The sequence below is a fragment of the Heterodontus francisci genome, chromosome 5 (genome assembly GCF_036365525.1).
Source record: "Heterodontus francisci isolate sHetFra1 chromosome 5, sHetFra1.hap1, whole genome shotgun sequence".
Taxonomy (NCBI): Eukaryota; Metazoa; Chordata; class Chondrichthyes; order Heterodontiformes; family Heterodontidae; genus Heterodontus; species Heterodontus francisci.
Genome location: NC_090375.1, coordinates 11,979,577 through 12,007,211, shown reverse-complemented (window position 1 = coordinate 12,007,211; position 27,635 = coordinate 11,979,577). Strand labels below are relative to the sequence as shown.

At 43.7% G+C, this 27,635-nt stretch overlaps 1 protein-coding gene across 5 annotated transcripts in view; it reads right to left on the bottom strand.

The window, feature by feature from the left end:
- LOC137369733 (transcription initiation factor TFIID subunit 4-like) overlaps positions 1-27,635 on the bottom strand; it is a 190,562-nt gene that overhangs the window by 154,718 nt on the left and 8,209 nt on the right. For 3 of the 5 annotated variants that reach the window (XR_010975002.1, XM_068031115.1, XM_068031117.1), the window contains exons 2-5: positions 11,971-12,125; positions 11,750-11,866; positions 8,442-8,561; positions 3,667-3,789 (exon numbers count right to left, since the gene is read on the bottom strand). Coding sequence is in view for 4 of the 5 variants with exons in the window: in XM_068031115.1 (XP_067887216.1) it covers positions 3,667-3,789; positions 8,442-8,561; positions 11,750-11,866; positions 11,971-12,125 (515 nt within the window). In the remaining variant the exon portion in view is untranslated. Of the gene's footprint in view, positions 1-3,666; positions 3,790-8,441; positions 8,562-11,749; positions 11,867-11,970; positions 12,126-12,405; positions 12,427-27,635 lie in introns of those variants that run through there. The other 2 variants (XM_068031118.1, XM_068031116.1) reach the window with 2 other exon arrangements.

Genomic DNA, 27,635 nt, shown 5'->3' with positions numbered 1-27,635 from the left:
CAGAATTGGAAGGTTACTGACTAGGTTAATGGAAAATTTTAGAATCAAAATTGACATATGTTAGGTCAAGCAATTAAGGATTATAGACCCAAAGTGGATAGATGAAGTTAAGATACACATCAGCCATAATCTACATCAATAGCAGAATAGGGCCGAGGGGCCGAATGACCTATTCCCATTCCCATGTCTCTTCCTATTTCTGTCAATAGCCTAGATCAGTTTTGCTGCATGACAACATCGATTGCCATTTTTAACTGCATCGACAGTTTGTTCCTTGGCATTAAATTTATGCGCACAATTCTATTTGCTGTTCACACAAGGTAAACATTCCCTCACATTTCTAAAATTCCAAAATCCATCATGAATTAACTATTGTCCCGCTCAACCACAAAATTAAAAAGTGAACAGCTGGAAAACTAGCAGCAGGCAAGTGCAGAAGCAGAAAACTGGCAATTATCTTGCTTAATTGTATCATTTAACACAAGTTCATTCAGTTTTGATGCTCAGACAAAAAAAAAAAATTACTGCTCGTTCCCAGTGGTCCCATAAAGTTGCAAAGATTGTTTTATTGGACTTATTATTTTGCACTTCACGAGTAGAAGTTAGGTTTTAATAACGCACGGCACACATGCAACATGTTATTAAAACCTATCTTCTACTCATGAAGTGCAAAATGCTGTACACGGCCAAAAATCACATGAACTCAGCAAATGATTTTACATCCAAGTGAATGAGATTCAATTGCATGACATTACCAAACATTTACAAACTCTTATGTACCAGGAGAGGGAGGTTATATCAAAGAAGATTTAACTCGCTGGGCTCTTTTCTCGAGAAGAATGCCGAAAGGTGACCTGATGAAGGTCTTGAAAATATTGAAGGCTTTCGATGGGACAGACGTAGAGAAGATGCGTCCATTTGTGAGGGTGGAGTTCAAAACTTGTTTGGGGGGGGGGGGGGGGGGTGGAGTTGAAGGGGTCAGAGACATAAGTTCAAGCTGGTCACCATCAAATCCAATAGGGAATTCAGGAGAAACTTCTTTACTCAGGGGTTAAAATGCATTGAAGTGGAAGTTAGATGAGCACACGAGGGAGAAAGGAATAGAAGGATATGTTTGTAAGGTGAGAAGAATATGGGTGAGGGAAGCTCCTGTGGAGCATAAACACTATATGGAGCAGCTGGACCGAATGGCCTGTTCCTAAGCTGTAAAATCCATGCCAAGGACAGCTTTGTAAAAATATTTCCAGGTCTCTAAACAGCAGCTCTGAATGCAAGGTTTTGCTCTTCTTGACAAAAGGGCATTTATAGAAGATGGTCGATCATAAAGGGATAAGATGCATTTTACAGTGTCATGCACCGTAGTTCCCTGACACAAACATTCTGTCTGTAAAGATCAACTCTTAACCTTGGTCTTGAAACATATCCCACTTGTGTGACAACACCCTAGTTAGGGCCACACATGCTGTTACACTGATGAGACTTGCAAAGGCCTTCTGATGCTATATTTGGTGCAATGAATCAAACAATCGTATGCCCATTTTCTTTATTCTTTCACAGCAAGTGGGCATTGCTGACTAGGCTAGCATTTATTGCCCAAACCCAATTGTCCTCGAGAAGACGGTGGTGAGCTGTCTTTTTGAACTCAAGTCCATGTGGGTTAGGTACACCCACAGTGCTGACTGGAAGGGAGTTCCAGGATTTTGACCCAGCGACAGTGAAGGAACGGTGATATAGTTCCCAGTCAGAATGGTGTGCGGTTTAGAGGGGACCTTGCAGGTGGTGATGTTCCCACACATCTGCTGTCCTCGTCCTTCTAGGTGGTAGAGGTTGTGGGTTTCAAAGACGCTGTCGATGGAGCCTTGGTAATTTGCTCAGTGCATCTTGTAGATGGCACACACTATGCACCGGTGGTGGAGGCAATGAATGCTGAAAGTGGTGGACGGTGTGCCAATTAAGTGGGCTGCTTTGTCCTGGATGGTGTCAAGCTTCTTGAGTGTTGCTGGAGCTGCACCCATCCAGGCAAGTGGAGAGTATTCCATCACACTCCTGACTTGTGCCTTGTAGATGGACAGACACTGGGGAGTCAGGTGGTGAGTTGCTTGCCGCAGAATTCCTAACCTCTGACCTGCTCTTGTAGCCACAGTATTTATGTAGCTGGTCTAGTTCAGTTTCCGGTCAATGGTAACCCCCCGCCAGGATGCTGATAGTGAGGGATTCAATAATGGTAATGCCATCAAGGGGAGATGGTTAGATTCTCTTTTGTTGGAGTTGGCCATTGCCTGGCATTTAAGTGGCAAGCAACATTTGCGCCAGGCATCAGCCAAAGCCTGGATGTCATCCAGCTTTTGCTACATCGGGGCAGTGACTGCTTCACTGAGGAGTCGCCAATGGTGCTGAACATGGTGCAATCATCAGCGAACATCCCCACTTCTAGCCTTATGAATGAGGGAAGGTCATTGATGAAGCAGCTGAAGTTGGTTGGGCCAAGGACACTACCCTGAGGAACTCCTGCAGTGACGTCCAGGAGCTGAGATGATTGACCTGCAAAAACCACAATCTCTTTTGTGCTAGGTATGACTCCAACTTGCAGAGAGTTTGCCCCAATTCCCATGGACTTCAGTTTTGCTAGGGCTCCTTGATGCCACGCTCGATCAAATGTTGCTTTGACGTCAAAGGCAGTCACTCTCACCTCACCGCTGGAGTTCAGCTCTTTTGTCCATGTTTGAACCAAGGCTGTAATGAGGTCAGGAGCTGAGTGGCCCTGGCAGAACCCAATCTGAGTGTCACCGAGCGGGTTATTGCTCACTAAGTGCCGCCTGATAACTATCGACAACACCTTCCACTTTGCTGATGATCAAGAGTAGACTAATTTGGAAGTAATTGGCCGGGTTGGATTTGTCCTGCTTTTTGTGTACAGGACACACCTGGGCAATTTTCCACATTGCCGGGTAGATACCTCTGATGAATTACCCATTCGGACTGTGCCAGCTCTATGAAAGAGCTATCTAATTAGTCCCCACAAGTTTTTACTTTTCAATCATATATCCAATTACCTTCTGAAAATTATTGAATCTGCTTTCACCGCCCTTTCAGGCAGAGCATTTCAGATTATAACACGCTGAGTAAAAAACTCTCACCGCCTCACTGGTTCTTTTGGCAATTTTTTTCTATTTTTCCAGCATTATATAAAATCTGCAATAACATTTAATTTCAATCCTGCCAGGTTTGCTTAATCTGCAAAATCACATTGAAATCATCAGAAATTTGCCTCCATGCCTGCTAGACTGCAATCTGGATACAAGATCACGTCCTAAAGTGAAGGAGTACCATCTGGAAAACCAGCTCCTCATTTACGGAATTTGTTTGTCCTGTTATATACCTTGACTTCTACCTAGTTTATGCACAAAGTAGAGCTCCAATATGTAATGAAGTTAATATACTTTGTTAGGAGAGTAAACAATTGCTCAGTAGGTGCTGCAATCCCTATTAAAATACTACTGGCATACACAATCATCGATAACATGCCCACACAGGGATGAGGATGTGTCAGAGACACAAACACGCAAAGAACTCACGCCCCAACCCCATACAATGAGAATTATTTATTTGTTGAAAAGTTATTTAAAAAAGCAGACATGTATAATGTTAAAGACAAACCAATCTTACCAATAGTTTCTGCACTAAAGCCTTCACATTATTAGACATTTGTGGTGAGTGGGATCCACTGGAAGCCAGTTTAATTAATGTTGCAAGGAAGTTCTTGCATTTCTTCACGTTTTCCAAAGTTTCCTACAAAAAGAAAAGAACGGCATTAAGATAAATTGAAGAAAGAGATACTCGAATGCCTCGTGGCCTCTTGTTCTGGATTCCCCCAGCAGAGGAAATTGTTTCTCTATGACACAGTTATACCCTATAAACCATCCTGAACTCCTCAATTTCATCAACAATTTTCTACATTAAAAGGAATACAAGTATAGTCTATACAACCTTTACTCATAAGTTGACCCTCTTAGCCCAGAATCATTCTGGTGAATCTGCACTATATCCCCGACAAGAAAACCAGGCAAGTGAGCTGATGACCAGAGGTCATACTTTTGAAGTAATTAGGGCCCTAGGGAAGCCGTTCCAATGCTACTAGGTACAAGGTAGCCAAATAAAAAGAGACATGTATTGGTAAAACTAATTAAATGGGGATACTGGATGGACTGAACGAAAAAAAATTACAAGCACAACTCCAAAAATCCTTGGCAGATTAGAAGTTACATACAGATACCAAGCACAGTCCAATAATCCAGAAGGAAAACTGATTGCAGGAAAGACTCAAGAAAGCACATTAGACAAAGATGCAAACTGGAAGGTACAGGGACATTATAGTCATAACGGATTCATTAGTGAGGAAAGTGGAAAGCCATGTGTGCCATGAGGATGACACCCAAGAGGATGGTGATTTCTTTTATATATTACTTCATGGGATGTGGGCATCGCTGGGAAGGCCAGAATTTATTGCCCATCCCAAACTGCCCTCAAGAAGGTGGTGGTGAGCCGCCTTCTTAAACCATTGCAGTCCATGTGGTCGAGGTACACCCACAGTGCTGTTCGCGTTTGTTTACCTGGAGGTGTGTACCAGGAGCACTCATGAGATTGCGAAGCTGAGCCTCTGGGGAGGGGAGAAAGTGACACAATGAATTACTCTGGGTGTGCATCTTCAAAATCTAACCTTATAGGCTATGGACTCAGTCAGCAAGAAAAAGTTTTGCTGGGTGAATTTAAAACAACCAAGAATGAATTGGGAATATCCCAGATAGTTTGGACTCAGAGGTGGAAAACACAATATATCACTGCTTTTTAATGAAGAGTGTTAAGGAGGCAAGAGTCAGTGAGTATCTTTGTAAACTGTATATTAATTGTGTATTTGATTGTATGCAGGTAGTGGACATTAACTGGAAATTCACTTGTGCTCCATTACATATAGCAGCAGATTGAAACTGTGGTTGTTAGTTAGGAGGTGCATGTTTGTAATTTGTATCTCTGTAAATAAAAGTGTGCAAGGATTGGCTCCAGTTCTATCCTTCACCACCTGGCTTTCCCGAATATAACAATCTTGACCCGATAATATTAATTTCCCCAGACAACAGGAAAACCCACAAATTCTAGTAGCCTTGGTTTTTTTTTACATTTTTTTTTTAAGTAAAGAATGTTTTACTCGATTTGTACTGACACTCTCCAGGAACTATGTATTTGGACTGCTCATTCTTAAAAGTTCAGCATCTTTCCATTGTGTATTCCATTCCTTAATTTGCCTTGTAAAACTAGCCAACCTATTCACCTTAAATTGTATCCTCTACCTGCCTGCTGTGCTAACTTATCTACAACTTTATGATCTTCAGTCAAAAGCCCCTTGTGTGAAAAGCAAATTTCAAGAACATGCTCCCCCTGCCCAAGGGCAAGACACAGAGACACAGTGGCCCAAACCATCCGAGGATACACCACTTCCAACTGCTCTCAATCCAAGCAACATTCCTTTATCCCATTTTTGTCTGCCAGCCAACGTTCTACACAGACTGTGCATTTCCTCTTCTACCACAAGTTTGAGTTTTGCCAACAAGCTTTTTATACTGTATCCACTGAATTCTTTTCATCCATTAACATCTTCAAAGAAAAAACTAAAGTTAGCAAATATGATTTGCCTTTAACAAATTTATGCTGGCTGCACTTGACTAACCCACATTTCTCTAATGCTCATTTTTGTTTTGGCAATTATAGATTCTAAGAGATTAGTTACAACTGACACTGGACTAACTGTTCTATAGATACCTGGTTTATCCTTCTCTCTCCGAGTTACAGTTGTTATGTTAGGGAATGAGGGAGGAGAGAAAAAAAAAAAAGAACGTGGTGCTTCAGGAATTAGTATTGCAATTGTTAACAATTTCTAACTTTGCATCTATGACTCGAGTTAGGGTAATTGGACAGCAGGGGTGGAAAAAGCCTCCCCTCTCATGTTGACATACTCATTTCTTGAGTTTCATTTCACTAGTATCTGCCACTTTTATTTGGCTCATAACTTGCATTGGTGTTTGCCCAACTCTTATTGCCATTTTCCATACCCGCCTAGAGTTATAACTGGAATTGGAATGTTAGGCATATATTACTAACTTTAAATTAGACATACTCACTGCAAAGAACAGTTGTGCTCAAGGTCAAGACAGAGCATAGATTTGAGTGTAAGGGTTTTAACGACAATTAAGGGAATAGTGCTTAGGGTCAGAAACTCAAAGCACATTGGTCATATTTGCAGATGATGCCAAGTTCAGAGGCAGCTCAGAAAATACACAATAAAAAAAAAAGGATGAAAAAATGTCAGGGCAAGAAATTGCAGGACTACAGGGAAAAAGGAGGGAGAGTGGAACAAATCTGTACCCGATTCAAAGAGCCGGCACAGGCACAAAGGGCCAAACAGCCTCCTTCTGTGCTGTATCATTCTATGATGCTGAAGTTAGGAAACAAAACACACTTACATTTATACAACACCTTTAACAACCTCATGACCTACAAATGCACTTTACAGCCAATGAAGTGTGTTCACTGATGTAATGTAGGAAATACAGCAGCCAATTTGCACACAAGCTCCCACAAACACCAGTCTGATAATGACTGGATAATCTGTATTTTTTTTTTTCTTTCAAACTGATGTTTCTGCAGTGTTATGACCAGGTGAGAAAGAGGTCTAGGATTCCCTTTCAGCCTTCATCTGGTCTTACCATAACAGGGTTTAATTTTAAACACACCATGTTTTTAGCTCCCCCTTGGTGAATCCTTGTTCACTGCTTTCCAATTATAAGGCAAAGAAACCAGCACAAACAGGTTTTCTTTGGTTTAAAGAAAATGTTGAAATTTATTAAACTTAAACTCCAACTCGGTTGACGCCGACGGAGACACAACGTGCCCACGCTAGGATGTACATGCGATACAAAAATGCAAATAGAGATAGAAAAGAGAAGAAAAACAAAGTGGAAAGGTTTGAGGCAATATCTGAAGAGTTTTTGTTACAGTTCTTCGATCTCACTGTAGAGTCCTTGATTGTAGGTAGATCTTGCTTTTCATTGGGCCCAGTGTTCTTCTTAAACATTATTCGTGGTAAGAGATTTTTCTCTCTTGGGGTTCATCTGCCTTCAGTGATTCAGAGGCTTGTGAGAAAGAAATGGAGCAGACAGGAGAGGTGATCTCAGTCGAGGAGCAAACAGTCTTTCTCAGTTCAAACTCTGGCTAGTTCAAAAGAAAACCCTGGAAAAGTCAGTTAGTCATGTGACCAGCTAGTCAAACCAGTCCTGGTCCTTGTAGATTTAATCCTCCTTAGCAGGCCTTGGAATGCACTTCCTCAACTTCAATGTGTAAATATGTAAATGCTGTTTTCCAGCCATGGCTGATCTGTTTAACAAATCATTTTCTCGCTCCAACAAGTTAAAAATCAATGTTCATGACAAAATTGATGCGCCTCATTCTCAGCAGGTGGGAGCCTCGCATGACAGCAGGGATAAATATTGGCCAGGACAATGGGGAGAACCCTCCTGTGCTTCAAAATAATTCCCATCTGGTTTTAACATCCCATCTGAAAGACGGCATCTCCAATAGTGCAGCCTTCCCTCAGTACTGCACTGAACTGTCAGCCTCGATTTTAGTGCCCAAGTCTCTGGAGCAGGACTTGAACCTACAACCTTCTGACATGGAAGCAATAGTGCTACCCACTGAGCCATGGCAGAAATGCAATATGGACAAATACGATATCCTCTGCACAAAGAAATAATCATGTGAACTCGCAATGAATGGTGTCAAAGTGGGACAATGACGTTGGAGAGACCTGGGGCCCAGTTTAGGTTGTTAATGCACCAATGTGTACAATTACTCGTCTCCCTGTGGAAGAATATTTACCTAGTTATCTTACCGTCAGCTGTGGTTCAGTAGGTAGCACTCTCATCTGAGTCACAAGGTTCCGGGTTCAAGTCCCACTCCAGGACTTGAACACGAAAACCTAGGCTGACGCTCCAGTGCAGTATTGAGGGAGCACTGCACTGCTGGAGGTGCCGTCTTTCGGATGAGACATTAAAACCGAGGCCCAATCTGCCTGCTCAGGTGGGCGTAGAAGATTCCATGGCACTATTTTGAAGAGCGGCAGGGGAGTCCTCCCCGGTGTCCTGGCCAATATTTATCCCTCAACCAACGCCTAAAAACAGATGATCAAATCATTATAACATTGCTGCTTGCGAGAGCTTGCTGTGTGTAAATTGACAGCCACGGTTCCTACATTACAGCAGTGACTACATTTCCAAACAAAATACTCCATTGGCTGTAAAGCACTTTGAAAAGCCGATATAAATGAAAGTCTTTTTTTTCCTCTGTCACTAAGAAAGAGCGATTTTAATTTCAGTTCAGTTTGATAATCTTACCGGTGAAGCACTGGTCTGCACAACTGGCACAGTGGCTGAACGGTCTGCTGATGCCGATGCTTGTTTCTGGGCGACTGTTGATACAGACTTTGGTGCAATTGTTCCACTCATAGTCTGTGGCTTAATGAAATTAAAATAAAGCAATTAACAACTGAAGCATCTACCTCCCTGTGTAACTAATGCTTCTATTTATCAGAAAAAACATTTTACAGGCATTAAGAAACAAGATAATAAAAGAAAAATACTGCAGTTGCTGGAAATCTGAAATAAAAATAGAAAATGCTGGAGAGTAGGTCTGACAGCATCTGTGGAGAGAGAAGCAGAGTTAATGTTTCAAGTCTGTGACCTTTCATCAGATGAAATGTCACAGACCTGAGAAGAAACAAGATGTTTATTACAAATATTGAGCTGCAAGCAAATACTTCACATTACAAACCTCCAGTAATATTTGAAACCAGTACAAAGTACATTTCAAAAAAAAAAATCACAAACCAATATAGAACTAGTAGATTATGTTGACAGGGTGAGATGAAGAGGGATGGGAGGAGGCAGTGCTTTGTGGAAAGCACAATTGCCACTAAGGGCTATTGGATCAAATGGCCTGTTTGTGTCATAGCTTCTATATCGTTCTTCTTTGGCCTCCTTGTCTCGAGAGACAATGGGTAAGCGCCTAGAGGTGGTCAGTGGTTTTCATACAAGGGCATTTTCATACTACGATGAACCTTGGCTATGCTCAGACACTCGGAAGGCTCCCCATTTAAACCTTCAATGAATGGAGCTCATACACATCAGCTTGTGATGACAGCAATTGGTAACTTTGTTCAGAACACCAATAGATGAAAAATTAGATGGATAAAGGAAATTCTATTTTATAAAAGAATATGGCATCTGTAACTATTGCAAATTTGTTAAAAGCAGTTGGTGTGTACAAAAAAGAACATTTATGGAGGGAACACAGGAGCCAATTTGCGCAGAGCAAGCTCCAACAAACAGCAATGTGATAATGGCAAGATCATCTGTTCTAGGATGTTGGTTGAAGGATAAATATTGACCCAGGACACTGATGGGAAGAGTTACCGCCCTCTTCTTCAAAATAGTGGGCACGGGATCTTTTACATTCACCTGACAGGGTAGACAGGACCTCAGTTTAACATCTGCAAAAGATGGTGCCTCCAACAGGGTAGCACTCCCTCAATACTGCACTCGGAGCAGCAGCTTCGGTTTTGTGCTCACATCTCTCAAAAGGGACCTTAACCCACATAACCTTCCAACATCGGACAAGAGCACAGCCCGCTCAGCCACAGCTGAATGCCACAACTTGAATTTAACCATTGTAATGGGCGATGAATTAAAAAAAATCAGGGCAGGATTTTACACATAATACTGTAATTTTATATAAAAGTAGAGTATTTTTAAGTGATGAGAGATTGGGAAATGTTCATATTCAGAGACACCTGGGGGGGGGGGGGGGGGCGCTCCCTGTACACAAATCACAGTTAACAGGCAGGTACAGCAAGCGATTAGGAAAGCAACAATTATGCTAGCCTTTATTACAAAGAATGATAGAATGGTTAAAGCACAGAAGGAGGCCATTCAGCCCATTGTGTCCACCCCTGAAAGAGCAACCTAGCTAGTCCCACACCCCGCTCTTTCCCCAGAACGCTTAAAATTTTCTCTCTACCGGTGCTTATCCAGTTCCCTTTTAAAAACCACTATGTCTATACATACATGATGTTTCTTCAAGAACATCCTACAGGACAAAGAAAATGCTTGCATATTTCGCGTGGGTGTCATACACATTAGAGAAACTGGAGAGCAATGGGTGTTGTAGAAGATATTACAGTACTTTAATCCTAGTAGACTTAAGAGTGCACATGTGTGTCAGTTTTGATGCAGGTCAAAAGGTCTGACATTTCTAATCATCATTCCAAACCTTTCCCATTCATTTTCCATCGATTATACTGTATCTGTACTGTGGAATAATGGAAGATTTAAAAAGAATTCAACCTGAAGAAGTGTAGGGTCATGCATTTTGGGAGGGCAAACAAGAGTAGGGAATACACAATAGATGGTAAGATACTGAGATGTGTAGAGGGAACTTGGAGTGCTTGTCCACAGATCCCTGAGGGTAGCTGGACAAGTAGATAAGATCAGAAGGAATACAGCATACTTTCCTTTATTGGCCTGGAGCACAAGAGCAGAGAGATTAGATTAGATTAGATTAGAGATACAGCACTGAAACAGGCCCTTCGGCCCACCGAGTCTGTGCCGACCATCAACCACCCATTTATACTAATCCTACACTAATCCCATATTCCTACCAAACATCCCCACCTGCCCCTGTATTTCCCTACCACCTACCTATTCTAGTGACAATTTATAATGGCCAATTTACCTACCAACCTGCAAGTCTTTTGGCTTGTGGGAGGAAACCGGAGCACCCGGAGAAAACCCACGCAGACACAGGGAGAACTTGCAAACTCCACACAGGCAGTACCCAGAATCGAACCCGGGTCCCTGGAGCTGTGAGGCTGCGGTGCTAACCACTGCGCCACTGTGCCACAGTTATGCTAAAACTGTTTAAAACACTAGTTAGACCACAGTTCGAGTACTGTGCACAGTTATGGTCACCGCATTACAGGGAGGATGTGATTGAGTATAGGAGTAAAAAAAAAAAGTCTCACTGCAATCACACAGGACCTTGGTGAGACCACATCTGGAGTCCTGTGTACAGTTTTAGATGCCTTACTCAAGGAAAGATATACTTGCCCTACAGGGAGTGCAACTAAGGTTCACTAGACTGGTTCCTGGGATGACCGGACTCATGTTCCATGAGCAGAGATTGAGTAGACGAGACCGATAATTACCTAGTATAGAACACTGAGGATGAGTTAATCGAAACATTGAAAATCCTTACGGGGATTGACAGGGTAGATGCTAAGAAAATGTTATCCTTGCTGAGGAATCTAAAACATGGAGTCACAGTCTCAGGATAAGCAGTTGGCTTATAGGACTGCGACGATGAGAAATTTCTTTACTCAGAAGCTCGTCTGTCTTTGGAATTCTGTACAGCAGAGAGCTGTGGATGCTCAGACATTGAGTATACTCAAGACAGAGAATGATAGATTTTTGGAGACTAAGGGAATCAAGGGATCTGGAGATAGTGCAGGAAGGTGGAGCTCAGGTAGAAAATCAGCCACGATCTTATTTAATGGCAGAGCAGACTCTAAGGGGTTTATGACTTACTCCTATTTCTGATGAGAACATTACAGTTCAGTATCAAATCTTTTTTAAAAAATGCTTCTCACCTGCACTACTGTGATGCGCTGTGCTGCAGTACTCGTCTGAACTCCAGCTTGTAATTGGTTCATGTGCTGGACAGTGGGCGGCTTCACTTGATTGGGAACTCTCTGGGTCCCAGTTGCCTAGTATCAAAGCCAAAATAATCAGCAAAACATTAAAATGACTGACAAAAAGAAAAAAAACACAGCAATTTAAGATGGAGCAAACGAAATGTCAACACCCTTACCTGCACAGTGGAAATTCGGACCGTGGGTGCGCTAATAGGTGCTGCAGACGAGGTGTTCCCGGTTCCATGCACTTGAGCCCGGGCTTTAGCCTGAGCAATGACTTTCTGTGGAACTAGCACTAGCTGTCCACTGTCACTTCGAACAAGCACCATACCTGTATGGCAACACAGACAAGTTACAGATCAACATATGTAAAATGGAACTGCATTTCAGTATTCAAAACTCATTTCATTTCATGCAGGGCCCTTTACAGCATGCACCAGCAGCATTCTTGTACAATTAGATCATTCAGACAGAATATAAACCCAGCTGCATCTACTGAATGCAAACTTCTGCACCACCTAGTCCCAAAATATGCAATGTTCCATAACTGTAAGTAACCTTCATTATAACGGACATACAACCGCGACATTAACTGCCAACATCAGATTTACATTTTCAGTTCTCATTATGTTGCCTTATTTTAACATGAAAGACAGGCTTGTATTTACTTAAGGACCTTTCACAACCTTAGGAAGGTCCAAAGTACATTTTTTTGAAGTGCCGGCCCTGATGTAATGCAGAAAACGCCACATAAAATTTGCACACTGCAAGCTCACACAAACAGCAATGCAATAATGACCAGATAATGTGTTTTTGAGATGTTGGTTGAATGATAAATATTGGCAAGAACACTGGGGGTAACTCCCTTGCTCTTCTTCAAAATAGCGCCATGGGATATTCTGCGTCTACCTGAGGAGGCAATAGCAGCCTCAGATTAGTGTCTCATCTGAAAGACGGCACCTTTGACAGTGTAGCACTCCCTCAGTGCTGCACTGCAAGTGTCGACCTAGATTATTGCGCTCAAATCCCTGGAGTGGGACTTGAAACCACAACCTTTTGATTCCGAGGCTAGAGCGCTTCCAATCACTTCAAATCTGCACCCCCTCGTCACTGACCTCTCTGCTAAGGTGAACAGACCCTTCACCTCCACTCTATCTAGGCCACTCATAAATTTTGAACATTTCAATCAGATCTTCCCTCAGCCTTCTCTGTTCCAAGGGGAACAACCCCAGCCTATCCAATCTTTCCTCATAGCTGTATTTTTCCAGTCCTGGCAATTTCCTCGTAAATCTCCTCTGTACCCTCTCTAGTGCAATTACATCCTTTCTGTAATGAGGTAACCAGAACTATACACAGTACTCAAATTGTGGCCTAAACAACAAGTTGTACAGTTCCAGCATAACCTCCCTGCTCTTATATTCTATACCGCAGCTAAGGAAAGGAAAGGATTCCAAATGCCTTCTTAACCACCTTATCAACCTGCCCTGCTACCTTCAGGGATCTGTGGACATTCATTCCAAGGTCCCTCACTTCCTCTGCACTTCAGTATTTTCCCATGTATCATGTATTCCTTTGTGTGTTCCTTTGCCTTGTTTGACCTCCCCAAATGCATCACCTCACTTCTCCAAGTTGAATTCCATTTGCCACTTTCCTGCCCAGACCATCAACACCTTCCTGCAGCCTACAGCTATCCTCCTCGCTATCTACCACACGGCCAATCTTTGTGTCGTCTGCAAACTTCTTGATCATGCCCCCTACATTTTCGCTCAAATCGTTTATATACCAGAAGGAACAGGGGACCCAGTACTGAGCCCTGCGGAACGCCACTGGAAACAGCCCTCCATTCACTAAAACAGCAGTCAACAACTACCCTTTGTTTGCTGCTGCTGAGCCAGTTTTGCATCCACCTTGCTGCATTTCCTGGATCCCATGGGATTACATTTTTTTTTAAATCAGTCTGCCGTGTGGGACCTTGTCAAAAGTCTTGCTACAATTTATGTAGACCACAACAACTTCACTACCCTCATCTATCTTCCTTGTTACTTCAAAAAATTTAATCAAGTTGGTCAGACAAGATCTTCCCTTAACAAATCCATGGTATCTTGGATTAATCTGTGCCTTTCTAAGTGACAGTTTATCCTGTCTCAGAATAGATTCCAATAATTTTCCCACTACTGAAGTTAGACTGACTGGCCTGGAATTATTTAGTCTCTCCTTCGCTCCCTTTTTAACCAGAGGTACAATGTTAGCAGTTCTCCAACATCCGGCACCACACCTGTATCCAGTGAGGACTGGAAAATGATCATCAAACCTTCCGCTATTTCCTCTCTGGCTTCTTTCGACAGCCTGGGGCACATTTCTTCCAACCCTGGTGATTTATCAATTTTCAAGTATGCTAATCCATTAATACGTCCTCCCTCCTTATATTGATCACATCCAATACTTCACACCCCTCTTCCTTAACTACAATATCCGCATCGCCCCCCTCTTTTGTGAAGACAGACGTAAAGTATTCATTAACAATATCAACATCTTCTGCCCCTACATATAGGTTACCTTTTTGGTCTTTTATGGGCCCTACTCTTTCCTTAGTTATCTTCTTACTCTTAATGTATTGATCAAACATCTTTGGGTTCACCTTGATTTTGCTTGCCAATATTCTTTCATGCCGTCTCTTTGCTTTCAAGTGAGTCTAAATAGCAGGGGCCAATATATAGGGGAGGGCAGTCGGTGGGGAGGGGGGAAATCAAGGAGTTCACACCTGTCCTCAGCAGGCAGCAACACAAATTATTCAGAGGTCACAGAATATCTCAGGAACAGAAAACAGAGAAATGCTTTATCTCAATTGTCCAGGTAGCACTATTATTGACATGTAATTGAGGTCAGCTAAGTTTAAACCAGGGATCAAACCTAAAATCCTGATATGCACAACTCTGTTTCATAGTCAGCACTGCACCCAAAACACCAAGAAAGTGCATTTGTTTGCACTTGAAAACAAAACTGCCCAAAATAAAGTCCCAACCTGATGGTTGTCTCCAAGGGCAAATAGGTGCGGAAAGGAGACTGCATTACCACCTTTTTATGTCAATCTACGATGGGGATAACACTTGACTAATTTATTGGCAATCTTTCCCGGTGTCCTGGCCACTTATATCTCAATCAACATCACTAAGACGGATTATCTGGTCATTATCACATTGCTGTTTGTGGCTGTTCATTGTGGGCAAATTGGCTGCCGTGTTTCCTACATTACAAGGGTGGCTACACTTCAAAAGTAAAGTGCTTTGGGTCACCCTGAGGTCATGAAAGGTGCTATCTAAATGCAAGTCTGTCTTTCTTGGGGCTTTTTGCTTCCTAGAATTGCAGGATGGTCATTTGATGCAAAATTCTTCACTATGCTTTTTTAAAATCTCCAACTGATCATCCTACACCCATATTTGTGGATTCTCTATCTTGTTAACAAGCACCGTGATGTAGTAAATATCAAATCACTTATGTCTGCCAAGCTGTTCATCTATTTTAATGACAATATCTGGCAAACTTTGTTCAGGTCAGGAGAAAAGGCAGAAGGGGAGTCTGAATCCCATTAAAAAGCGTACAGCAAACATGTTTTGCTGCAATTATGATCTGTACACAAGGAACAAAACACTATCAGCTGCTTTTCTCCTGCAGATATACAGCGCCCCTTTAATGTTTGCCAATAACAGGACAACATATACACTCAAATTTATCATACTCAGATTACACAACAATGAACTGAGGGTTACTGAAATATGATAATCAAATCAGTGTTCTTCTTTTGAGCGCAACACCTTCCTTGCAGAAAAAAGGGTCCACTTTTGTTTAACACCCCCTTTCAACCCTTTGAGTTCTTTAAAGGTGAAGGATATTTGCGCTGAACTCCAGTGATGAGGGGAGAGTGACTGCCCTTGAAATCAAGGCAGCATTTGATCGAGTATGGCATCAAGGAGCCCTAGCAAAACTGGAGTCAATGGAAATCAGGGGGAAAACTCTCCGCTGGTTGGAGTAGTACCTAGAAGGAAGATGGTTGTGGTTGTTGGATGTCAATCATCTCAGCCCTAGGACATCACTGCAGGAGTTCCTCAGGGTAGTGTCCTAGGCCCAACCAACTTCAGCTGCTTCATCAATGACCTTCCTTCTATCGTAAGGTCACAAGTGGGGATGCTTGCTGACGATTGCACAATGTTCAGCACCATTTGCGACTCCTCAGATACTGAAGCAGTACGTGTCCATAGGCAGCAAGACCAGCACAACATCCAAGCTTGCGTTGATTTGCACCACACAAGTGGCAGGCAATGACCATCTCCAACAAGACAGAATCTAACCATCTCCCCATGACATTCAAAGGCATTACAATCGCAAACCCCCCCCCCCCAGTATCATCATCCTGGGGGTTATCACTGACCAGAAACTGAACTGAACAAGCCACACAGATGCTGTGTCTACAAGAGCAGGTCAGAGGCTGCGAATTCTGCTGCGAGTAACTCCCCTCCTGTCTCCCCAAGTGCCCTGTAGATGGTGGACAGGCAAAGTCAAGAGTTTGATGGAATACTCTTCACTTGCCTGGATCAGTGCAGCTCCAACAACACTCAAGAAGCTCGACCCCATCCAGAACAAAGCAGCTCGCTTGATTGGCACCCCATCCACCACTGATACACAGTGGCAGCAGTGTGTACCATCTACAAAATGCACTGCAGCAACTCACAAGGTTCCTTTGACAGTACCTTCCAAACCGACAACCACTACCACCTAGAAAGACAAGGGCAGCAGATACACTGGAATGCCACCACCTGCAGGTTCCCCTCCAAGCCACACACCGTCCTGACTTGGAACTATATCGCTGTTGACCACTGTCGCTGGGTCGAGATCCTGAAACTCCCTCCCTAACAGCACTATGGGTGCTCCTATACCCCAAGGACTGCAGGGGTTCAAGAAGGCAGCTCACCACCTTAGCAAGGGTAATAAATGCTGGCCTAGATAGTGACACCCACATCCCCCCAAGGAATAAAAAAACAGTTTTTGAAAAGGTCACAGAGCTGACTTTGGGAATTACAGGTCAGTGAGCTAAACATATGTGGGGAAGATTTTTTTTTGGCATCCACGTATCTGGATAGAGAAAATAGCTTTAAGAACCAGCATCTACCAGACAATGTGGAAAATTGCCCTAGTATGTCCTATCCACAGAAAGCAGGACAAATGCAATCTGACCAATTACTTCCCCATCAGTCCACTCTCAATCAGCAGCAAAGTGGTAGAAAGTGTCATTGACAGTGCTATCAAGGGGCACGTACTCAGCAATAACCTACTCAACGATGCTCAGTTTGAGTTCCCCCAAGGCCGCACAGATCCAGTCCTCATTACACAGACAAAAGAGTTGAATTCCAGAGGTGAGGTGAGAGTGACTGCCCTCAACATCAAGGCAGCATGTGACCAAGTGCAGCATCAATGAGCCCTAGCAAAACTGGAGTCAGCGGGAATCAGGAGGAAAACTCTCCACTGGTTAGAGTTATACTTAGCACAAAGGAAGATGGTTAGCGTTGTTGGAGGCCAAACATCTCAACCCCAGGACATCACTGCAGGAGTTCTCAGGGTAGTGTCCTAGGCCTAACCATCTTCGGCTGCTTTTCAATGTCATTCCCTCCATCACAAGGTCAGAAGTGGGGACGGTAGCTGATGCACAATGTTCAGCGCCATTTGCGACTCCTCAAATACTGTAGCCGACCGTGCCTGCAAATAACAATGCCTGGACAACATACAGCCTTGGACTCATAAGTGGCAAGTGAAATTCACGCCAAACAAGCATCAAGCAATGACATCTCCAACAAAAGTGAAAATCTTACCATCTCCCCTTGACATTCAACAACATTACCATCGCCGAGTACCACATCAACAACATCCTGTGGGTTACCACTGACCAGAAACTTAACTGGACCAGCCATGCAAGGACTGTGGCTACAAGAGTAGATCAGAGGATGGGAATTCTACAGTGAGTAACCCGCCTCCTGTCTCCCGAAAGCCTGTCCACCATCTACAAGGCACAAGTCAGGAGTGTGATGGAATACTGTCCACTTGCCTGGATACGTGCAGCTCCAACAACACTCAAGAAGCTCAGCACATTCCAGGACAAATCAGTCTGCTTGATTGGCACCCGATCCATCACCTTCAACATTTATTTCCTCCAGCAATGTGGCAGCAGTGTGTACCATCTACAAGATGCAAGTCGCCAAGGCTCCTTCAACAGGACCATCCAAACCCGCAAACTCTACCACCAAGAAGGACAAGGGCAGCAGACGCATGGGAAACTGCCACCTGCAAGTTCCCCTCCAAGCAACACACCATCCTGACTTGGAAATATACCACCATTCCTTCACTATCGCTGGGTCAAAATTCTGGAACACCCTTCCTGCAAGTTGCTTCCAAAAGAAGAGCTCATGGTATCGGGATTTTTTTTTGAAATACTCGTTCATGGGATGTGGCTTCGCTGACTAGGCCAGCATTTATTGCCCATCCCTAATTGCCCTCGAGAAGGTGGTGGCGAGCCGCCTTCTTGAACCACTGCAGTACATGTGGGGTAGGTACACCCACAGTGCTGTTAGGAAGGGAGGTCCAGGATTTTGATCCAGCGACAGTGAAGGAACAGTGATATAGTTCCTAGTCAAGATGGGGCATGACATAGAGGGGATGGCATTCCCATGTATCTCCTGCCCTCGTCCTTCTAAGTGGTAGAGGTCGCAGGTATGAAAGGTGCTGTTGAAGCAACTTGGTGAGTTGCTACAGTGCATCTTGCAGATGGTACATACTGCCGCCACTGTGCATCGGTGGTGAAGGGAGTGAATGTTTGTATATGGGGTGCCAATCAAGAGGCTGCTTTGTCATGGATGGTGTTGAGCTTCTTGAGTGTTGTTGGAGCTGCACCCATCCAGGCAAGTGGAGAGTATTCCATCACACTCCTGACTTGTGCCTTGTAGATGGTAGACAGGCTTTGGGGAGTCAGGAGGTACGTTACTTGCCACGGAATTCCTAACCTCTTACCTTCCGGGAGTGGAGCGGAGCGGAGCTCTTCCAGCGCGCTGGAGTTTTTTTTTTAAAAAGCCAACAATGACGTCAGAGGAGAGCTGCAAGGTGATTGGTTGGCGAGTAGCAGCTGTTAGAATATCTTAAAAAAAAAGGGGAAAGTTTTTTTTATTGGAAAAAGAACCTCTGGTGATAAGGTGAGTACTACTAAAATGTTTTTTGTTCAGGACTTTACATTGTAGTGGGTAGAACAAGTGTAATTAGTATTTTTTAATTAAGGGAGTAACAATTAACCTAAGGGTAAGTCATGACAGGAGAGCTCAGCCCCATGATATGCTCCTCCTGCGCTATGTGGGAAATCAGGGACGCTTCCCCTAATTTCGATGGCATCAGACAGGAACTCTCAAAAGTTGAATGGGAGAGGCTGCTTACAGGTAAAGGGACATCTGGCAATTGGGAGGCTTTTAAAAGTGAGATGGGAAGAGTTCAGGGCCGGCAAGTTCCTGTTAGATGGAAGGGCAAGGCTTGCAAGTTTAGGGAACTTTGGTTGACTAGGGATATTGAGGGTCTGGTCAGGACAAAGAAGGAGGCATATGTCAGGTATAGACAGTTGGGATCAAGCGAGTCCCTCGAGGAGTATAGGGGATGTAGGACTACACTTAAGGAAATTAGGAGGGCGAAAAGGGGCCATGAGATTTCCCTGGCAGATAAGATAAAGGAGAATCCTAAAAGATTCTATAAGCATATTAAGAGCAAAAGGGTAGCTAGGGAGAGAGTAGGACGCCTTAAGGATCAGTGTGGCAATCTATGTGTGGAGCCACAGGAAATGGGTGAGGTCTTAAATGAATATTTCTCGTCCGTATTTACCGTGGAGAAGGTCATGGAAGCTAGTGAGTTCAAGGGAGGGAACACCGATATCCTGGGGCATATCAACATTACAAAGGAGGTGGTGTTGGAGGTTTTGAAGCACATTAAGATGGATAAATCCCCAGGTCTTGACCAGGTGTATCCTAGGATGCTATGGGAAGCAAGAGAGGAGATTGCTGGGGCCCTGGCAGAGATTTTTGTATCATCATTAGCCACAGGTGAGGTTCCGGAAGACTGGAAGATAGCTAATGTTGTGCCTTTATTCAAGAAGGGCAGCAGGGATAAGGCAAGGAATTACAGGCCGGTGAGCCTTACTTCAGTGGTGGGAAAGTTATTGGAAGGGATTCTGAGAGATAGGATTTATATGAATTTGGAAAGGCATGGTCTGATTAGGGATAGTCAGCATGGCTTTGTGCGTGGGAAATCATGTCTCACGAATTTGATTGAGTTTTTTGAGGAGGTAACCAAGAGGATTGACGAGCGTAGGGCAATGGACATTGTCTACATGGACTTTAGCAAGGCCTTTGACAAGGTGCGCATGGTAGGCTGGTCCAGAAGGTTCGAACACATGCGACCCAGGGTGAGCTAGCAAATTGGATACAAAATTGGCTTGGTGATAGGATGCAGAGGGTGGTAGTGGACGGTTGTTTTGCAGATTGCAGGCCGGTGACCAGTGGTGTGCCGCAGGGATTGGTGCTGGGCCCTCTGTTGTTTGTCATATATAGTAATGACTTGGATGTGAATGTAGGGGGCATGATTAGTAAGTTTGCAGTTGACACCAAAATTGGTGGTACAGTGAACAGTGAAGAAGGTTGTCTAAGGTTACAACAGGATATAGATCAACTGGGAAAGTGGGCAAGGGATTGGCAAATTGGATTTAACGCAGACAAGTGTGAAGTGATGCATTTTGGGAAGTTAAACCAGGGTAGGACATATAGAGTGAATGGCAGGGCCCTGGGAAGTATTCTTGAGCAGAGACACCTTGGGGTGCAAGTACATAGTTCCCTGAAAGTGGCAACACAGGTAGACAGGGTGGTGAAGAAGGCGTATGGCATGCTTGCCTTCATTGGCTGAGGCATTGAGTACAAGAGTTGGGACGTCATGTTACAGTTGTACATAACGTTGGTTAGGCCGCATTTGGAATACTGTGTGCAGTTCTGGTCTCCGCACTACAGGAAAGATGTGATTAAGCTAGAGAGGGTGCAGAGAAGATTCACAAGGATGTTGCCTGTTTTGGAGGGCTTGAGTTATAAAGAGAAATTGGATAGACTGGGTCTGTTTTCCCTAGAGCGAAGGAGGCTGAGAGGGGACATGATAGAGGTATATCAAATTATGAGAGGCATAGATAGGGTAGATAGCCAGAGTCTGCTTCCCATGGTAGGGGTGACTAAATCTAGAGGGCATAGATTTCAGGTGAGAGGGAGGAGGTTTAAAGGGGATCAAAGGGGTAAATAGTGGGTATCTGGAATGAGCTGCCTGAGGTGGTGGTGGTGGAGGTAGCAACAGTAGCGACATTTAAGAGGCATTTCGACAGGTACTTGAATGAGCAAGGCATAGAGGGATAAGGAATTAATGCAGGCAGGTGGGATTAGTATAGATAGGCATTATGGTCGGCATGGATGCGGTGGGCCGAAGGGCCTGTTTCTATGCTGTACGACTCTATGACCTGCTCCTGTAGCCACGGTATTCATATGGCTACTCCAGTTCACTTTCTGATCAATGGTAACCCCCAGGATGTTGATAGTGAGGGATTCAGCGATCATAATGCCATTGAATGTCGAGGGGTGATGGTTGAACTCTTTCTTGTTGAAGATGTTCAATGCCTGGCACATGTGTTGGGCGGACATTACTTGCCACTTATCAGCCCAAGCCTGAATGCTGTCCATATTTTGCTGCATATCGACATGGGTTGTTTCAGCATCTGAGTCGTCGCGTATGGTGCTGAACATTGTGCAATCAGCCAACATCCCCACTTCTGACGTTATGATTGAAGGAAGGTCATTGATGAAGCAGCTGTAGATGGTTGGGCCAAGGGTACTACCTTGAGGAACTCCCGCAGTGATGTCCTGCGACTGAGATGATTGACCTCCAACAACTATAACCATCTTCCTTTGTGCTTCCGGAAGAGCAGCGGACAGAAGCGGAGCTGCGGGTGAAACACGGAGCGGGGAGCAGTTAACTAAAGCCCGAGGTTCGTGGCCTACAGCACTTACCTTCCGGGAGAGCAGCGGACAGGAGTCCAGGCGCGCCAGAGTTTGAAAAAAGTGAACAGCGACATTACATGAAAGCAGTTTGTGATTGGATGGTAAGTAACTACTGTTACGGAGTATCTGTAAATAGCTGGGTTAGTACGCTACTCTTAGGATGCATGTGCAAACAGCTACAAAATAGAAAAAAAACGTAATTAAAATTTTTTAACTACCTTATAATTAATTGAGGCACACAAGCAGAAGAGAAAGGTCTACTGTTCAGTTTCATTTTAAAGCAGTAAGGTTTATTACTGAGATTATTATTACTAGTGGTATCATTTTAATATTGGTAGGGTATATTAATAGCGTTAAGTGGATATCACAGGGAAACAGGTAGGTGACTGGCTGGGTGAGACTTTGCAGCTACAAACAGCACGAGAAGGGGGAAAGAGAGCCGCGAAGCACAGGGGCTAGTTGGTGAGTTTTCTGGTGAGGTTTTTTTTTAAAACTTTTTCTTTTTTATGCTGATTTTTTTCTCTAACATTTAAGTCTATTTACTAAGTAGAAGCTAAAATACCAGTCGTCGTCATCTTAAAATAAAAAGATAAAATAATTAAAATAAATTCCTAATACACATATCTGTCTAATTAAGAAAAATATAACTTCAGTTGTAGGTGGTACTATCATTTAATAAGCACAGTGAATTCTACTATTCATTAGGAATTATTCAAAGTTAACTAGAAAGTAATTGAAGTAAAATTAACGAATAGCCTAAGTAACAATGGCAGGACAGGTGTTAGGTGCAGCTGTGATATGTGGGAGCTCCTAGATGCCAAGGCGATCCAAGACAAACATGTCTGCAAAAAGTGTAAGCAGCTAGAGGAATTCCAGATCAGGATTACTGATCCAGAGGCCAAACTGCAAACACTGCGCAACATAAGGGAGAAGGAGAAATACCTGGACATTTTGTTCCAGAAGGCAGTCACAGGAAGATGTGACCGTGAGTGAGGCAGGTAAAGGGACCAAGAAGATAGTAGTGGAGGAGCCTCAGACTTTGCAATTGTCAAACAGGTTTGAAACGCTCTCAACCTGTGTGGACAAAAGCGAGGTCTGCAAGGCGGATGACAGGGAGAGGATCCAGTTGTCAAGGGCCATGTAGGTACCAACGACATAGGTAGGACTAGGAATGAGGTGCTGCTCAGACAGCATAAGGAGCTAGGCACAAAATTGAAGAGCAGAACCTCAAGGATAATAATCTCTGGATTACTTGAGCCATGTGCCAATTGGCAGAGGGCACATAAGATGAGTGAAATGACTATGTGGCTCAAAAACTGGTGTGGGAGAAGCAGCTTTCAGTTCATGCGGCACTAACACTAGTACTGGGGAAAGTGGGAGCTGGACCGTCTGCACCTAAACTATGCTGGGACCAGTATTCCAGCAAACCGTATAACTCGGGAGGTAGTGAGGGCTTTAAACTAAACAAGGATCATAAGGAATCAAGCAAGTTGTAGCAAATCAAGGGGTACAGTCAAGACAGGAGAACAGAATAGTAATATGAGAAATGAAGGTCAGAGAATGGCAGGGACAGAGAGAAAAAAAACCTAAGAATCAAGACTAGATGTTACAAATAACAAAAAGACAAAACTAAAGGCTCTGTATCTGAATGCATGAAGCATTCATAAAAAAGCAGACGAACTAATAGCGCACATTGAAGTAAATAAACATGATCTGATAGCCATTATGAAGACGTGGCTGCAGGATGACGAGGATTGGATCCTGAATATTGAGGGGTATGTGACATTCAAGAAGATTAGGAAGCTAGGAGGGGTAGCACTGTTAATCAAGGATGGCATTGGTGCAATAGTTAGAGATGATCTTGGTTCGGGAGATCAGGATGTAGAATCGGTTTGTGTGGAGATGAGGAATAGTAGGGGGAAATAAGTCACTAGTGGGAGTGGTCTACAGGCACCCTAACAGTAATCACAATGTAAGAAGTGTGCAAGAAATATGGGTGATTTTAATCTACATATAAACTGGCAATGTAGCCTGGATGAAGAGTTCATAGAATGCTTTCAAGGTAGTTTCTTAGAGCAGCATGTTCTGGAACCAACCAGAGAGCAGGTTATATTAGACTTGGTTTTGTGTAATGTGATAGGATTAATTAATGACCTCAGAGTAAAGGCACCTCTAGGTAGCAGCGGCCACAATATGACTGAATTGTACATCCAGTTTGAAAGAGAGAAGAGTGAGTCTAAGACTAGCATCTTAAACTTTAATAAGGGCAACTATGTGAGCATAAAAGCTGACTAGCTGAAGCGAACTGGGTTACTAGGCGAGGAGACAGATCAATAGAGAAGCAGTGGTAGACATTTAAGGGGATATTTCAGAATAGTCAGGATAAGTATATTCCTACTGTAAAGAAAAATTCTAAGCGGAGGACCCACCAACCGTGGTTAACTAAAGAAGGAAAGCATCAAACTTAGGGAAAAAGCACATAATTGTGCAAAAATGAGTGGCAGGTCAGATGATTGGTCAAAATATAAAGAACGGCAGAGAATGGCAAAAAGGTTAACCAGGAGAAAGAAATTACGAGTATGGGAGGAAGCTAGATAGAAATATAAAAACAGACAAGAAATTTTAAAAAAGCCTCTCTTCTCGAGAGTGAGAATGGGGAGCTAATAGTAGATAATAAAGAAATGGCAGATGAAATGAAAAAATATTTTGCTTCTGTATTCACTATAGAGGATACAAAAACATTCAAGTAATAGCTGTAAATCAGGAGGTGGAAGGAAGAGAGGAACTTGGTGAAATTACAATCACCAGAGAAGCAGTACTGAGCAAACTTATGGAGCTGTGGGCTCACAAGTCTCCGAGTCCTGATGGGGTTCATCCTAAGGTCTTAAAAGAGGTGGCTAATGAGATAGTAGATGCGTCGGTCTTAATTTTTCAAATTCACTAGATTCTGGAAAGGTTCCATCAGACTGGAAAGTAGCAAATATAACCCCACTATTCAAGAAGCAGGAGGCAGAAAACAGGTAACTACAGGCAGTTAGCTTGACGTCTGTCGTGGGGAAGGTGTTAGAATCGAGCATTAAGGAGGCTATAGCTGGGCACTTAGAAAAACTCAAGGCAATCGGGAATAGTCAGCATGGTTTTGCAAAAGGGAAATCATGTTTAACCAATTCAGTGGAGTTCTTTGAAGGAGTAACATGCGCTGTGGATAAAAGGGAGCCCGTTGACGTACTGTACTTGGATTTCCAGAAGGCATTCAACAAAAATGTTACTGTGCAAAGTAGGAACTCAAGGGGTAGGGGGTAACATATTAGCATGGATAGAAAGTTGTTTCTGCCAGCAAGCCAGAGAGTATGCATAAATGGGTCCTTTTCTGCTGGATGTGACGAGTGGAGTCCCGCAGGGGTCTGTGCTGGGGCCTCAACTTTTTACAATTTGTATCAATGAGTTAGCTGAGGGTAGCGATGGCATGGTAGCTAAATTTGCAGATAATACAAAGATAGGTAGGAAAGCATGTAGTGAAGAGGACACAAGGAGGTTGCAGACTGATATAGATAGGTTGAGTGGGCAAAAATCTGGCAGATGGAGTATAATGAGGGAAAATGTGAAGTTATTCACTTTGGTAAAAGGAAAAAAAGCAGAGTGTTACTTAAACAGAGAACGACTGCAGAATTCCGAGGTGCAGAGGGATCGAGGTGTTCCAGTGCATGAGTCACAAAAAGTTAACACGCAGGTACAGCAAGTAATAAAGGCGGCTAATGGAATACTATCCTTTATTAAGATAGGAATTGAAAATAAAAGTAAGAATGTTATGCTTCAATTATACAAGGCATTGGTGAGACCACATCTTGAATACGGTGTGCAGTTTGGTCTCCTTACTTAAGGAAGGATGTACATGCATTGGAGGCGGTGCAGAGGAGGTTTACTAAATTGATACCTGGAATGAGCGGGTTGTCTTATGTGGAAAAGTTGGACAGACTGAGCTTGTTTTCACTGGAGTTTAGAAGAGCGAGGGGAGACTTGATTGCAGTTTATAACATCCGAACGGTCTTGACAAGGTGGACGTGGAAAGGACGTTTCCTCCTGTGGGTGAGTCCAGAACTAGGGGACACGGTTTTAAAATTAGGGGTCGCCCTTTTAGGACAGAGATGAGGAGAAATTTTTTCTCAGAGGGTTGAGAGACTTTGGAACTCTCTGCCTCAGAAGGTGGTGGACACTGTGACATTGAATACTTTAAGGCGGAGGTAGATAGATTCTTGTTAGGCAAGGGAATCAGGGGTAGATGGGAGTGTGGAATTCGAGACACAAACATGATCTTATTGAATGGCAGAGCAGGCTCGAGGGGCCGAATGGCCTACTTCTGCTCCTAATTCATATGTTCGTATGACTCCAACCAGCAGTGAGTTTTCCCTGACTCCCATTGACTCCAGTTTTGTTAGGGCTCCTTGATGCCATACTCGGTCAAATGCTGCCTTGATATCAAGGGCAGTCACTCTCACCTCACCTAGAGTTCAGCTCTTATGTCCATATTTGGACCAAGGCTGTAATGAGGTCAGGAGCTGAGTGACTCTGGCAGAACCCAAACTGAGCGTCAGCGAGCAGGTTATTGCTAAGCAAGTGCCGCTTGATTGCACTGCTGATGACTCCTTCCATCACTTTACTGATGATTGAGAGTAGACTGATGGGGCGGTAATTGGCCGGGTTGGATTTGTCCTGCTTTTTGTGTACAGGTTGTGTTCACATTGCCGGCAGAGGCACAGCAAGATTTGGAGCACAAGTCGTCAGTACTATTGCACGAACGTGATCAGGACACATAACCTTTGCAGTATCCAGTGCCTTCAGCCGTTTCTAGATATCACATGGAGTGAGTCGAATTGGCTGAAGACGACATTTGTGAAGCTGGGGACTTCAGGAGGAGGCGGAGATGTATCATCCACTCAGCACTTCTGGTTGAAGATTGTTGCTAATGTTTCAGCCTCATCTTTTGCACAACGGTGGCTGATCATCCACTTCAATGCCTTTTTCCCACACTATCCCCTTATCCCCCTGATGTCATTTTGTAAGAGATACAGCACTGAAACAGGCCCTTCGGCCCACCAAGTCTGTGCCGACCAACAACCACCCATTTATACTAACCCTGCAGTAATCCCATATTCCCTACCACCTACCTACACTAGGGGCAATTTACAACGGCCAATTTACCTATCACCTGCAAGTCTTTGGAGCACCCGGCGAAAACCCACGCGGTCACAGAGAGAACTTGCAAACTCCGCACAGGGAGTACCCAGAATCGAACCCGGGTCCCTGGAGCTGTGAGGCTGCGGTGCTAACCACTGCGCCGCCCAAAATCTGTCAATCTCCGTTTTAAACATAATTACTGAGGTTCAACAGCCCTCTGGGGTAGAGAATTCCAAAGATTCACAACCCTCTGGCTAAAGAAATTTCTCCTCATCTCTGTCTTAAGTGGCTTCCCCCTTATTTTGAAATTGTGTCCCCTGGTTCTAGACTCCGCAACTAGGGCAAACATCTCAGCTGCATTTACTCTGTCTATCCCTTTAAGTATTTTGTAGGTTTTAATGAGATCACCTCTCATTCTTCGAAACTCTAAGAGAATACAGGCCCAGTTTCCCCAATCTCTCTTCATAGGACAGTCCCGCCATCCCGGGAACAAGTCTAGTGAATCTTCGTTACACTCCCTCTATGGCAATAATATCCTTCCTACGGTAAGGGGACCAAAA